Source organism: Mus pahari, chromosome 18 (genome assembly GCF_900095145.1).
Source record: "Mus pahari chromosome 18, PAHARI_EIJ_v1.1, whole genome shotgun sequence".
Taxonomy (NCBI): domain Eukaryota; kingdom Metazoa; phylum Chordata; class Mammalia; order Rodentia; family Muridae; genus Mus; species Mus pahari.
Genome location: NC_034607.1, coordinates 40,996,236 through 41,011,476, shown reverse-complemented (window position 1 = coordinate 41,011,476; position 15,241 = coordinate 40,996,236). Strand labels below are relative to the sequence as shown.

The 15,241-nt window shown below is 45.1% G+C and overlaps 1 protein-coding gene across 1 annotated transcript in view; it reads right to left on the bottom strand.

Moving 5' to 3' along the window:
- Ttc27 (tetratricopeptide repeat domain 27) overlaps positions 1-15,241 on the bottom strand; it is a 136,542-nt gene that overhangs the window by 52,395 nt on the left and 68,906 nt on the right. Inside the window, exon 13 of the mRNA XM_029531208.1 lies at positions 7,241-7,468. Coding sequence (XP_029387068.1) covers positions 7,241-7,468 — 228 coding nt within the window. The remainder of the gene's footprint in view (positions 1-7,240; positions 7,469-15,241) is intronic.

The following is a 15,241-nucleotide window of genomic DNA, read 5'->3' as shown; positions in this document are numbered from 1 at the left end:
TGTCCTGGAACTCACTTTGTAGACCAGGCTGGCCTCGAACTCAGAAATCCGCCTGCCTCTGCCTCCCAAGTGCTGGGATTAAAGGTGTGTGCCACCACACCCGGCCCCATACTTATATTCTTATACTCCCCTCACTGAAGGTGAACACTAACCTGTCAATTTTACTGATTCCCTGAGGGGATAATTTCCTCAATTTTTCTTTTACTGTTGTAAAAGAATTCTACTATTGGCTGTCTAATGCTGTTTCCCTTCATGTTTGGATGCTTACAGCTATTCTGTTATTTGCCTATTCTTTCCAGAAAACTTACACCACTTAACTCACATGCACCCGAGGCCTTCCCAGTAGGTTTATCTTCCTGTTGGCTACAGGTAACAGGCAACAGTGATTTCTCCCATCACTCTTGCAGAGCACCAGGCAGGAGAAACAGTTCCACGTTTGCTGTAGAAGGCTGACTGCACCGGAACTGAGCTAGCCCATACTTAGGCTGGCTCTGCTTTTCCGTGCAGTGGAGTGATTGCAGACTCAGCTTTCCACCTATGCAAGCACAGAACAGACTGGCCTGTGCCATGCTCTGGGGTTCCTAGCCTCAGAACCAGGCATCAGGCAGGTTTTCTCTGCCTTGCCCACTGTACTTATTCTCTGTCACTATCACAGGGTTCAAGTCTCTTGGCAGCTGTAAAATTAAGCCTTAGGAGTTTCTTTCTTTTTTTCCCCTTCCTTCCTTTCTTTTTTTATTGCTTGCCAATATGAAAAAGAAAGAAAAAGATTCTGTTTTTCTGTACATATTATTCACATATGTCCATCCTGTCTGCTCTTTGAAAAGGGAACATCAACCTCCTTGAATTTTCTACCACAAGTAATAACTTTATGACAGAAATTATTGGATCGCATTTCAAATGGAGATATTTTATCCTTTCAAAAGCTTAAATGAGTCAGCCATAGTGTCACGTGCCATAAACCCAGTGTTAGGGAGGCTGAGGCAGAAAAATGACAAGCTCAAAGCCAACCTAGCCTACACAGTAAGATCCGGCCTCCAAACAAAACCCACTAAAATGGCAGACGACATTTGCCCTGTACATAAGGGTGAGTGTGGCCCAGGCCTTGGGATGAGCCATGATTCAAAGGTCTGGCTGAAAGGGAGAGCTCAGGAGATTCCCTGGGCATCCTGTGCCAGACAGCTCCCCAAAATCAATCTTACAACTTCATTCTGCTGGTCCCAGGGGACTCACACCTCTCCTCTCCCCACTGACACACATCAAACAAAGGATTGCAAGTCTGCATCTGTAATGGTTTGTTTATTCTTGGACCAGGGAGTGGCACCATCTGGAGGTGTGGCCTGGTTGGAATAGGTGTGACCTGGTTGGAGTAGGTGTGTCACTGTGGGTGTGGGCTTAAGACTCTCACCCCAGTTGCCTGGAAGTCAGTCTTCCAGTACAGCCTTTGGATGAAGACGTGGAACTCTCAGCTCCTCCTGCACCATGCCTTCCTGGATACTGCCATGCTCCTGCCTTGATGATAATGGACTGAACCTCTGAACCTGTAAGCCAGCCCCAATTAAATGTTGTCTTTATAAGACTTGCCTTGGTCATGGTGTCTGTTCACAGCAGTAAAACCCTAACTAATACAGCATCTTAACAAGCTTTTACATCTCTCAATACTGCTAAATGGTCTAAAGGAATCCACATTACATCCTAGCTTAGATCATCAATGCTTTAACAAGCTCCAGTCTCAGGAAAGCTAATGTTTCATCTCTTCCCATCCCTCTGTCTCCTAGTGACTGACCCTACCACTCAGCACTGCCACTGACTTCCCTCCACCTTTGTCTACCAGAGTGTTTCACTTCTGCCTGCAACAAAACAAGGCCATCTAGCATCTCTTTACTTAACTGTCTGTTCTCGGTTCAGCACTCCACCAGCTCCCTAGTGAGCAGGTTACTGATGATAATCTGATGGTTACTGATGGTAATCTGCTGTCTCACCGCACCCACTCTTCAGCCCTCAGACTCTGTTTCTGATCGTCACCAGCGGGCTTCAACACCAGGGACCAGTTCTTGGCTTTCTCTGAATGTTATAGCATTTGGCATCACCCTGATGGTTTCATTTCTATGATCCCTTCCCTTAGCTCTTTCCCCTCTGGCCAATGTGCTGTGTTGACCCTAGCGTGTTCCATTTCATTTGTATTTCTGGCAGGGTCCTTTTCCTACCTTCCTCCAGTCACTTGAGATGTCCAGAGTTTAGGACTCTGTCTCATATTCTAAGCTGGTACAATGTTCTCTAAGAAATTTGTTTACTACTGTAGTTTCAACTTATGGCTGAGGAACAGCATCTGCATGATCTAAACAATGGCTCTTCCCTCAGGCTTTTAGCACTAAGGCACTGTCAGCTATCTTTGCTTTAACACAGCACCGTCACCTCCTATTTAACACCCAAAACCATATCACATCTCCTGCAAAAAGGTATTTTTCCCTTCTTCCTGAATTTCCTGTGGCTAATTTAAGAGACATCTGAGTCAGGAGATGTTGCTGAGTAGTATAATGTATAGTTACCATGTGCCAACACCTGGGTTCAATCCCCTGTTCTCGTTCTCTCTCTCTCTCTCTCTCTCTCTCTCTCTCTCTCTCTCTCTCTCTCTCTCACACACACACACACACACACACACACACACACACGACATCTGGCATCCACACTGGTTCCAAGGCTTCCTTCAATCATGCCAATCCAAGGGTAAACTCGAAAATTTTCCTTTGTAGCAAACCTCATCCTGCTCCTGCTCCAGCTTCTTCCTGCTCCTGCTCCAGCTCCTTCCTGCTCCTTCCTGCTCCTGCTCCTTCCCGCTCCTGCTCCTTCCCGCTCCTGCTCCTTCCCGCTCCTGCTCCTTCCCGCTCCTGCTCCTTCCTGCCCCTGCTCCTGCCCCTGCCCCTGCTCCTTCCTGCTCCTGCTCCAGCTCCTTCCTGCTCCTGCTCCTGCTCCTTCCTGCTCCTTCCTGCTCCTTCCCGCTCCTGCTCCTTCCTGCTCCTGCTCCTGCCCCTGCCCCTGCTCCTTCCTGCTCCTGCTCCTGCTCCTTCCTGCTCCTGCTCCTGCTCCTGCTCCTGCTCCTGCTCCTGCTCCTGCTCCTTCCCGCTCCTGCTCCTGCTCCTTCCTGCTCCTGCTCCTGCTCCTGCTCCTGTTCCTTCCTGCTCCTGCTCCTGCTCCTTCTTACAGCTAAAGTCACTGATACTCACCTATGACATTCATTCTTTAGCTAAATTTTCAACAATACTATGTGTGCCATATCGGACATTTACACAAAATCACAGTGGAGTCCCCTATCCATAGAGTTAGATAACCCTAAGGCAGGTTCACAAACTGGTTCTCCTTTTGTTCTTTTCCAGCACAAACTCTTTGCTCTCTGTTCATAGGCTGGCACAGCCTAATGCATGCCTCATCTACACCTGCTATACGGCAGGCCCTTGATACTGTGTAGTCACATGACTACATAACCACCTGGCCAAACAACAACCCTTTCTTTTTTTTTTTTTAAAGATTTATTTATTATTATATGTAAGTACACTGTAGCTGTCTTCAGACACACCAGAAGAGGGAGTCAGATCTCATTATAGATGGTTGTGAGCCACCATGTGGTTGCTGGGAATTGAACTCAGGACCTTCGGAAGAGCAGTCAGTGCTCTTAACCACTGAGCCATCTCTCCAGCCCACAACCCTTTCAAAAGGACAGAGAATACTAAAACAATTTCAAGCTGATGATTTTTAAAAGCATATCTATTAACTACTTACCAATTATTGTCGATTTTATCATGTTGGAGAATTTAAATACTACTGTATTTTAAAACCCCAAATCAAACATCTATCAAGTATGTTGGTTCAAATATAATTACCAAGTATAAGTCCAGGACTCAGGAGACTGAGGCAAGAGGACCGTGACTTCTGAGCCATTTTGGGCTACAAAGTGAGCCAATATCTCAACATACTGCCACCACTACTATTAGTAACAACACAGAAGCCACGTACCAGGAAATACATGAAGCAAAATTGCATCTTATTTTGTGCAATTTATGTCCTCTAAAACAAGTAACTTCATCGTCAATATCTGTTTAGTTTACATGAATTTACAGGAGCATTTAGAAATGTTAGATTTGTCCCATGACAGATGGAATTTTATCCAGAATTTTAGTACCTTTTATCCAGAATGCATTAATAGATCAAAACTCTAAACTATTACAAGAAATTATTCTATTAAAACTAATTTTGCTCATTTTCATTTGTCCTACATAGAAAGTGAAGTGCTAAAGAATAACAAAAAAGAAAAAATACTCACCTCACAGTTGCAAGTTACATTTGGATATAGCCTTCTTTTCCTTTTAAGATTTATTTTTATTTTTTAGGTTCTGTATAAGTATATCTGAGTGTGTGTGCACATGAGTGCAGGTACTGCTGGAGGCCTGAAGAGGGCGCTCATCTGCAGGAGCTGGCGCTACAGGCAGTTGTGAGCGTGTTTCCCTCCCCTCACTCCCTTAGCTGCCCCTCTCAGTCCAAAGTGGAATTAAAATCTTTAATTAAGGAATTAAAACAATGTCAATTCTTACAGAACTAAAGTCAAACCCTCCCTGGATGGGCCACCTAAATAGCAAGCATACACTGGACAGCCATATGAACTCTAGAATCCATGCCTTTCCTCTGAGAAGCCAGCTCCCCTCTCAGCATCCTGGCGCTTCCCATCCCTCATTCAACAATTGCCTCCCCTTCCCCATCCAGCAGCAGAACTACTCCCCTCTCTGGTCCTCTGGTTACCGGAGTCTCAAGTCCTTTCTACCAGTGACATCACATGGCCTTACAAAGGTGAGGTATCTGTTAACCAAGGAGAGGCATTAAGGAGAAAAGAAGCTTTTCAAAAGAGAGAGGACCAGAACAGGAAAGAAAAGAAAAAACATGTGTTGAGCTGGGTTGGATCACATGACAGGAATGAACATTTTCCTTTATCCCTGCTAAACATACTGATATCTAAGCAATTCATTTTTACTTTTTCCATAAAAGTCAGGACAAAGTCGGGCATGGTGGCACACGCCTTTAATCCCAGTGCTTGGGAGGTAGAGGCAGGCGGATTTCTGAGTTCAAGGCCAGCCTGGTCTACAGAGTGAGTTCCAGGACAGCCAGGGCTACACAGAGAAACCCTGTCTCAAAAACAAAACAAAAAAAAAAGTCAGGACAAGGGGAAGAATGACTAACAACAGAAACAAGAACTCAAGCTTTACATGGGTCCCTGCGTCAACCTATGGAGATTCCTCCCCTACTTACCTCAGTGTTTAGTACTTAAGTCCCCAAAGCCCAAGATTAAATTTTACTATGAGTCGTGTGGGGGGAAATGGGTGTGTGTGAGTGGATGGCAGCACTGATGTAAGTGGTGCGTGTCTTCTGGCTCTCTGAGAAAAGCACCACAAACAGCATGTTAATGCAGCAGCCCCTCAACATAAAACCAAACAGTGCTGCTTTTACATCGATGCTCGGCAGGTGCCGCTCCCCATTTACCGAGACCTCACATTGAAACTAATCTTATGGACAACATTGTTTTTTTAAAGTTCTGGCTTCTCTTTCTTGTGGTACTCAAAAAAGACAGCACACTGTAATGACAGCTCTTTCTTCAGAGACATTCAACTTAGTAACTTGGGTCACAAGTTACTAAGTCTAGTGTTTGAGTTAGTTTGTAGCAGTTATACAGAACTGGAGCACCAAATAAATGCCTGTGTATTTTGGCATTTGTTTCGGTCTGCCTGAATTGAAGACACATGGCAGGCTGCAAAGAATCCTCACATAACATCTGTCTGTATTGTGACTGTGCTTTGAACAGCTGTCACTTCTTTGTCTCAGTAATTAGTTCTAAATTGTCTAACACAGCCATCAAGCCTGTGAGTCTTCCCTTGCAACTTCCCCCAAGTCATCCTTTTGTTCCAGTGCCCCTCCCGCACCAATTAACTCCCCTGCAAGTGTAGCTTGATACCAGCTTCTTACTCAGGCTATCTAGTGTCCCCCTCCCATAGCTGTGTGCACAAAACAATGGTCCCGAGTCCCTCTGTACACACCCCTTTCCTGCACTGAAGGCAAAGCATGGCATAAATCAACTTTAGTGGTTCCCTAACAACCAAACAAAGAGACAGTGAGTGTAGCCTCACATTTAAGCCATTTGATAGCCTGAGTCAATCTAGCATTCCCATTATAAAGGCCCTAGTTCCTCTGGCTCTGAAAAATCAGCCTGTTTACAACTCTCCCATCCCTTCAGCACACACCTCCGCTTTTGTTCCTAAAGCTCTGCAGTGTAACCCTCCATAACCTGCTCAAGTACAACTTGTCTCTCAAAGCTGAAGCAAATCCTATTCTCTTGTATAGGGTAGGACCATCCCATTCTCTTGTATAGGGTAGGATGGGTAGTAGCTTTGAGAGACAAAGGAGGAAAGACTGATTTAAATTAGGGCATGGTTTTTCAACCATAATGCTACTGACATGAAAGGCCAGAAAAGCTTGTACAGACAGCTATGCTGTGCACGGAGATATTTATTTCATCGTGGGATTTCTGCCCCACAATATCTCTGATATCTCTCCCTCTCACAAGCCAATAGCACATGCCCTCACTTCCCCATTATGAAAGTCAAAATTATCTCCAGAAGTTACAAAATCACATGTAATAAGAATCATTGGACTGGTACAGCTGCCAATGAAAACCAACTCCTCAAAACTAGGTCCTCTCCTGTAGATTTGTCAAGACTTAAGGATCTAGATACCTTTTGCAGTAATTTTTCAAATCTCATGAAATTGTTTAAATGGAGCTGGAGGGATGGCTCCATCAGTACAGGATCAGCCAGCAGCCTGATCCTGAGGCTTGGCATGTACAAAAGCCCAAGTGGTTGCATGCCTTCTCAATGCCAACGTTGAGGACCAGACAGCAGGATCCCTGAGGCTCACTGCAGTCAACACAGTCTATTAGTGAGCTCTGGATCAATGAGAGGCATCGACAGATCATCCTGAAAACCAAGGTGGACAGCTGCTGGGGGCTGGCACCTGTTGTCCTCTGCCCTACACATGCACCTACATACACACATACAGAAAACATATTTTAAATGTTTTATTTGTGTGTGTGTGTGTGTATTATATAGACGTTTTCTCCTTATATAACCAATAATTCATCCTACATATTACTGTATTTAAGAAAGGAAACCCCAGGCCAAGACTGGAAGACTTTATGAAGCCTTACCTGCATGGGATTGATCTTCACTGAGCGTTCGAAGCACTCCACACATTCCCGAAACTCCTTGTTCCGAAGATGGAGGAGAGCTTTGGAGCGCTGGGCACGTGCACTGCGGTGCCGGGACAGCTCCCAAGCCTTGTCGTAGCAGGAGTGATCTTGCAGGACATCTCCAAGCAAGCAATATAAACTTGGTGTTTCCTTTTTCTCCAGTTCTTGCCTAAGTATTTCTTCTGCCTGTGAACAGCAACAAAAACAAATCACTTACCAAACCCAGACACTATTTCATATGCCAGCAAGATTTTGCTGAAAGGACCCTGATATAGCTACCTCTAGTGAGGCAATGCCAGTTCCTTGCAAACACAGAAGTGGATGCTCACAGTCAGCTATTGGATGGAACACAGGGTCCCCAATGGAGGAGCTAGAGAAAGTACCCAAGGAGCTAAAGAGGTCTACAACCCTATAGGAGGAAAAACAATATGAACTAACCAGTACCCCCCAGAGCTGTGTCTCTAGTTGCATATGTAGCAAAGGATGGCCTAGTCAGCCATCATTTAGTGTCAATGGGAGGAGAGGCCCTTGGTCCTGCAAAGATCATATGCCCCAGTATAGGGGCATGCCAGGGCCAGGAAGTGGGAGTGGGTGGGTAGGGGAGCAGGGCGAGGGGAGGGTATGGGGGGCTTTCAGGATAGCATTTGAAATGTAAATGAAGAAAATATCTAATAAAAAATCACTTAATTCTAACTAGCTGCTATTTTTAGGACGTGTACTTTTATTCCATAGTCTGTGTATTTCCAATTACTTGCTCATTTCATGACTCAAGAGCATACGCTGCCTGAGAAAAGCCCAAGGGAAGACAGATATGGCCCCAGAGAAAAGGAAGCAGGAGAGGCAGGGAGCCTCCTGCCTGACAGGCCACCCACTCCCACCACTCCACAGCGTTCCCTGATTTGCTTGGTCCCACCACTGCTCTTAGAGGAGAATCTCTACCTCACCTTGCCCCATAGCATGGAGACGGTTTTGTTTGCTTTTATGTATTCTCTAAGTTGTTCAAATTTTATTTAAGAGATATAATTAAAAAGCCATTGTTAAAAATCTACCGCTTAACCAAGCCACATTTCGCCTACAGATGTAACTTCTCACTGAGACAAAGAAGAGCCATTTCTCCCTCCTCCTCTGGGCAGGTGCTGAAGTCACCATTAGTATCAATGACATCTTCCTTGAGTTCCTAATGTCCATTTCACTGAAAATAGGCTGAGGTGGCGGGCAGTGGGGGGAGTAATCTACCAAACTGGACTGTGTCACTGCCATCTGGAACATTCCAGACAATTGAACAACAACCACACTCATGCTCTTCCTCTGTAGGCGTGGCCTCCGCCAGGACTTTTTGTTTTCCTAAGGCTTGGTAATCACTGTAACCGGTTCCCCAAAGCTAGCCACACAGGGCATCTGTGGCTAGGGCAAACAAAAGCCTTCAGCTGTGTGTGAGGTGGGCTGTGACTGATCCAAGTACCCTTTCTCTGTCTATATAAGTAGGTTGTGCACCCTAATTTAGTGAGTGAGCTAAGAGATACTCTGTGTTGCCTGCTACACACACACACACACACACACACACACACAAACACAAACACAAACACACACACACACACAGACACACACACACACACACAGACACACACACACACACACACACACACAGACACACTACCCCAAAGGATTTTCTTTAGTGGTCCTTTCTTTCTTGCCTGCTTCTAGTACTGTGGGCAGAGCTCGTAAGGAGGAGAAAGAAGTGCACTGACTACAGACAGCCACAGCGGCAGAAGTGGCAGAGAACCATGGCAGCAGCAGCCAGGCGGTCAGAAAAAGCAGCAGCAAAGGAGCTGTGACACCTCAGGAAGCAGAGCTGGGAAGTCAGGAGGCCACGACAGTAAAGCAGCAAGGTGGCTGGGGCTGCCTATCTGAAGGAGGAGTTAAACGGTTCAAGAGAGCACAACGCAGTAACAAAGAGGCAATGGGGGCAGAAAGGACAGAGATCGGGTAGAAGCCAGGTTAGAAAGAGGCGGTCGAGAACGAGCGGGCACTAGTAATTGCACAGGCTCCAGGAGGCTGTCCATCCTTTAGAACCAAGGGTCTCAGAGTTCTGTTAGTTCAGAAGGCTGGAGCTGGAACTATCAAAGGCTAAGGAACCATGGGCCTACACTGCACTGCAGACCCAGGGGACCTGATTCCCAAGGCTTCGGCTGGATCTGTTCACCCCAGCAGGTCCAACTTCCTGCTGCTCACAACTGTCCACCTAATTACGGCTGTCCAGTGTGTACGATCTGACAGCTACTGAGACCAGCACTCACCCCAAGTTCTCCTTGTTTACCCATGACTCCCATCCAGGTGGGGCAGCCGGCTTGGTAACATCACCACCAGGCACATGTGGCTCCTCCAGTCGGTCGGCTTAAAGACCAACTTAAAGATCACCGTCAACACAAGGCTTAAGTGTGAGCATTATTCCTTGGTGCCCACAATACAAGGCTGCCTAATCATGTGACTGTGCTTATTACTACTAGGAATCCTCAACTCGCCTCACCCACATCTACCATCCTGTTTGATATACTGGCAATCTGAAAGTCTATATACTAGATTTAGTTTAAGTTCCATGTATCTGTAAGGTATCTAATTTTTGAACTGTTTTAAATAAGGATTGCACTTTTCAAAATACTAGTCACTTTGCATTTGTGATGAAGTACGGGTAATACAGACTGTCAGGGGTACTCTGGACATGGAATCAAAATGTACAAAACAATTTCCAAGGGGAAATAACCATAAGCCAAAACAAATATGAAATTTTATAATTCAATGTTTTAGAATACAAGTTCCCTCTAGTAGCAAATAATAAAATGGTTTTTAATATATCTGAACAAAACTCTGTGACCCATAAAGACAAACAGTTAACTAAAACGTCATATGATAGCGGTCACACCAGCTTACAGTGTGGTTCAAAGCATTTCTCTTGACAGGGAGGCATTTAAACTTTTTACCACACCATTCCACAAATTCCAAAGCTGGCTCACTTAAAAGTCCTTCCTGTTCTAGTCCGTTACAGTGGATTCTGTGGTCTGCAATAACCATCAGTCACCACACAGCACAGATGTGACTACATGCACTGTCTCTGTGGAGTTGGAAGATGCCATGACTGTGAAGGGAACAAACACTGGCAAGTCCATGGCACCCGCTGAAGACAATTCTGGAATTGTCTTCTCAGTGCCTTAGACTACAGCACCTACAAGCTCGGGGCCTTAGACTACAGCCTACAGGCTTTGTCTGCCGAGTGACAGGGTACCGTGAAGGCAGACAGTGAAAGACAGGTCAGCTGCTTCCAGACCCTCTCAGACGGCTGAAGCAAAGGAAAGGAAACAGCCCTCGGTGTTTTCCATCCTCAAGGCGGAGAACCAGGGGATTTCTGGTGATCTCAGAGGGTTTGCTGCCCTGTGGCTGTCAGCCCGGTGCCTCCTACCGGCCACAGGACTGCTGAAGCACAGCTAGGGCAGACTCAGACATGAGCGTTGGGCAAAGCCAGAGGTAATCAAATATGTTTCACTTTATTATTATTTTCTCAATGGACTTTTAGCTATACACTGTTTTTGCTTTTTACTCTTTAGCAAATGCTGTGGATGCGCTTGGGACTATGGCAAAAACAACACTGAGTGACCTTCAAACCTGAGAACTTCTGGACACTGGGCTGGAGCCCTGTGCTGCCATGAAGGCAGTCCCATTGTCCCTCTGCTGATTCCTAAGGAGATGCCACCTAGAGAAGCCTTGAGAGGAGGACAAGAATCCCAGCTGGCCTCAGGCTATTGGAAGTGTAGACGACCTCTGTTGGCAGGGCGTTCTAAGCCCCATGACACACCCCATGAAGTGCCCACTTCACCACCACCTAATTGTAACTTCTGAGAAATCCCAAAGCCCAGTCAAGCTCTCCCCAGATTCCTGTGGCACAGAGACACGGGAGAAACAAACAACTTGAGGGGTAATTACGTGGGTTTGAGCCACTATGTTTTAGGCAGACTCATACATAGCACAGGAAATGCACGAGAGTGAGCCACGGACCAGTTACTCCATTAAAGCCAGGAGCAGAAGAGGCCAATGGTCATGAAAGACCAGACTCAGACCTTTTGGATTAGTCAAGGAACAGAAACTCCCAATTTCTTCAGGCCCCTATAGCAGCAGAGGCAGCCGTCCTCTCTCTCCCGATCGACATTGCCTCACCTAAGACTGATGCCTGCACCATCCATCCTCTCTGTCATGGCTTCTAGACACATAAATTCACACAGAGAAGGCACTGAAAGGTTTTAATTTAGAGAAAGAAAATCTTGGGATCAAAAAGATTCTGGAGGTGTTAAACCAGAGACAAATGTGATCATAATTGAAATCAGGCTGAACTGAGATTCCCTAGACGAGTTTTGATTCACAATGCTAACTCGAACAGCTGGGGATAGTTCTAAATAATGTACTCAAGTACATGACGAAACTTGGACTCAAATGTGGCCAAAAACCAAAGCTGAGATACCAGAAACTCCTCATGGAATGTGGAGGAAGAGATCCAACACTCAGGATGGAGGGGCTTGTTAATTTAGCACTTGCAACCTGCTTACCCACCCCAAATGTCACCCAGAGAACCTAGGGGTTGTTCCCTCCATCTTGGCTTTGAGAAACATAGTTCACATGGGAAAAGAAATGTATTTGAAAAAGACTGTCATAAATGTGCCGTGCAATAGGGGAACACTTGGGAGTGCTTCTGCTGTCATGAGATTCCAGATTCCAATGAAGAAGATGAGATCCAAGATGGCAGACACCTTCCAGTTGCACAGTGAGCCAAATGGGTATGATGATTTGCTCAAACACAGCTAGCCAAAGCCATGCTAGTTGGTACTAGCATGGATTGTAAAGTAGTAGCTGACCGATCCCAACCAATGCAGGCAGGCAGCCAACTAAGGTCAACCTTGATCTATGTAACACTGTAAAAGTCTAAAAATCTGAACCTCTACTCTAAGATGCTCTCTCTCATCCAGTTCCTAGCCCCCAGTATCTTCAAAGACTCAGTCTCCTAAACACAGTTAAGAGGACAAATACCACTTAGAAAGGACAAAATGATAATGTACCAAGTTCATAGCAAAACTCTATTCTGCTTTAAAGCAAACACAGCCATTTTCTAGGTACTTGTATCCTAGAGAAAAGCCTTCTTTCAGAGTTGTTTGTGGTTGATGCTAATGCTTTGGAACCTAAAGAATTTGTAGGAGTCAGTCCACCCAGAGCAGGCCCCTATGTCTCTGAACCCTCCAAGGACTGTTTCCCTCGCTCCCTAACACAGCAAGCTAGGTATAATAAGTAGCCAGCAGTATAGAGAGCCAAGCAATGTTTCCCAGCCTTCACCTTTCCATCCAGCATTGGATGACTACATACAATACGGAAAGTTCTGTCTAAACCTCAAAGACAGTAAATGTGTAGGTTATAATTAGCCCACCCATTTAAATTGAGAACATGCATGGGTCCTAGAAAGTACCAAGAATTATTATAAATAACACAGGGGTGGAACTAAATATAGCTACTGTCCAGGACACGATCTTTTCTCTGAAGCCCTGGCCCTTGAGAAATGGATATGGATAAAGAAAAATGCTTCTCTCTATCCAAGAGCTACATACTGTCAGATCAGAGCACAGCAAAAGTACACATGGCTTATCTTGCCTGAGAACAGTATGAACTTTATGCTTTGGTTGTCTTATCAGTCCGTCAGACCAAATCAGTCAATGGCCTTGATGACACTCTACTGATAGAATTCAAGAAACCAAGATAAGAAATTCTCTCAGTGTCAAAAACCAACTGAAAACCATCTGCTTTATACCATAGCTTATTATGAGAAAATAGTCAGTTTATAAAAATTATCTTCATAATTTACCACCAGCAATTCATCTATTAACTAAAACAAGTGGTTATGGTTTTAATCTAAAATGTTAGACATAAGCTCTTTTTTTGTAATATTTTTTAAAGATTTATTTGTTTATAAATATGTAAGTACACACTGTAGCTGTCTTCAGACACACCAGAAGAGAGAGTCAGATCTCCTTACGGATGGTTGTGAGCCACCATGTGGTTGCTGGGATTTGAACTCAGGACCTTCGGAAGAACAGCTGGGTGTTCTTACCCGCTGAGCCATCTCACCAGCCCCCCATAAGCTCATTTTTAATACTGGGCCCCCAGCTCTCAGCACTTATCTCAGAATAGCGCCTTCCAAGGAGCTACCAAGGCGCTGGGTGAAAACATACTTAAGGAACGCTCCAACCAACAAGAGCAGAATATACATCCTCCTCAAGGATACACATACACTCTCCAGGATGTACTGAATGGTGGTTCATGATACAAGCCCCAATAAATCTGAGAGGACTGAAGCCATGCAGTGATTGGATGAAGGGGGTCGTGAACGTGCAAAAGTTAAACATACGCTCCTGAGCAGCCAGAAATCAAAGAGGAATCACCACCAGACTAAAAGCATGCTACGATGAGGCCAAACAGAGACTTCCAGAACTCAGAACACGGCAAAAGTCTGTGCAGAAGAAAACGCATGGCTCCAGATGCCTATGTTGAAAAAGGAAAAATTATTAATCAATAACCTCAGCTTGCCCCATAAGAATCAAAAAGAAGAGCAAGCTAAACCCAAAGCATGCAGAAAGAAGGAAATAACAAAGGTAAAAGAGACAGGACAAAAAAAACACCAAACTAAAGACTCTCACTGAAGTTCCTTAGAAATGAGGAGCTGGGGGAAGGGAGGGGGACAGTCCAAGCAGGTGTGGCACTTGACATACAAACGTGCCAAGAGCTTGGATCTCCAGAACACAAGTAAGACAGGCCACTGCAAGCCTGGCTCTCAGACGAGGGCCCAGGATCTCTGAAGCAAACTGGCTACTACAGCTAAACAGTCAGGACCCATGGGCTCCCAGCTCAGCAAACCAGACTCTGCTTCAAGAAAACAAGGTGAAAAGAAACTGAGCAAGACACACATACCCACACCTGTGCACTCACACACACACACACACACACACACACACACACACACACACACACACTTTTTAAAAAAGGTTTAAAAAAGAAATGAATGAAGAAATACTTTTATCAACCTAAGAGAAATAAGAGCTGGTAAGAGATTCTCTACTCTATAGACACCCCACATTAAAGTAGGATCCAAAGCTCAGAGCATCAAATCAAAACCTAACATTATCTATCTGAGTAAAAGCACGACAAAATAAATTCTATTTCTGCACTCACTGCATTACAGACTTGAAGATCTGCTAGAGTCTAAGACTCAGTGTTTTCAACCTTTGCAAAGAAGACAACTTATAAAACAAAGAGCAAGCATAAACCAGGAAAATGTTCACTCTGAGAAATGCTAAAGGGTCAAGGATTTCACCTTGATATCTTACTTCAGCCTCCAACTCCCGAACTCCATAACTTTTTAAAAACCAGAAACACAGTGGGTGGCGTGTAACTTGTCACTGCCAAACTCCATCAACTGTGGATGCTTTATTATCTGGAAGATGGGTGTGGAGGGTCAGAGGGACGCAGCTTCCTGGAGAAGGGAGGAAGAGCAGAACAGTGGCCCTGCCTGGTCTGGACTGACCTCTTCCCACAAATTAATGCTGTGCATTTTTACGTTAGATAAGTTAATTCTTTCTCCTTAAGATCTTACACCTCCTTCTCCTGCCAGCAGAGCTCTCTCTCCAGGGCAGTGCTCAAAGGCAATATATTTCCTTGCTTTAACTCATCACACTGCATTCCTTGGCCTTTTCATTCTCTCCAGCATGTCCCAGTTTTATCCTTCCTCCTCCACTTACCCACTAAATTTGTGCAATTTATTACTTTAAAAAAAAAAAAAAAAGCCGGGCCTGGTGGCGCAGGCCTTTAATCCCAGCACTCGGGAGGCAGAGGCAGGCGGATTTCTGAGTTCGAGGCCAGCCTGGTCTACCAAGT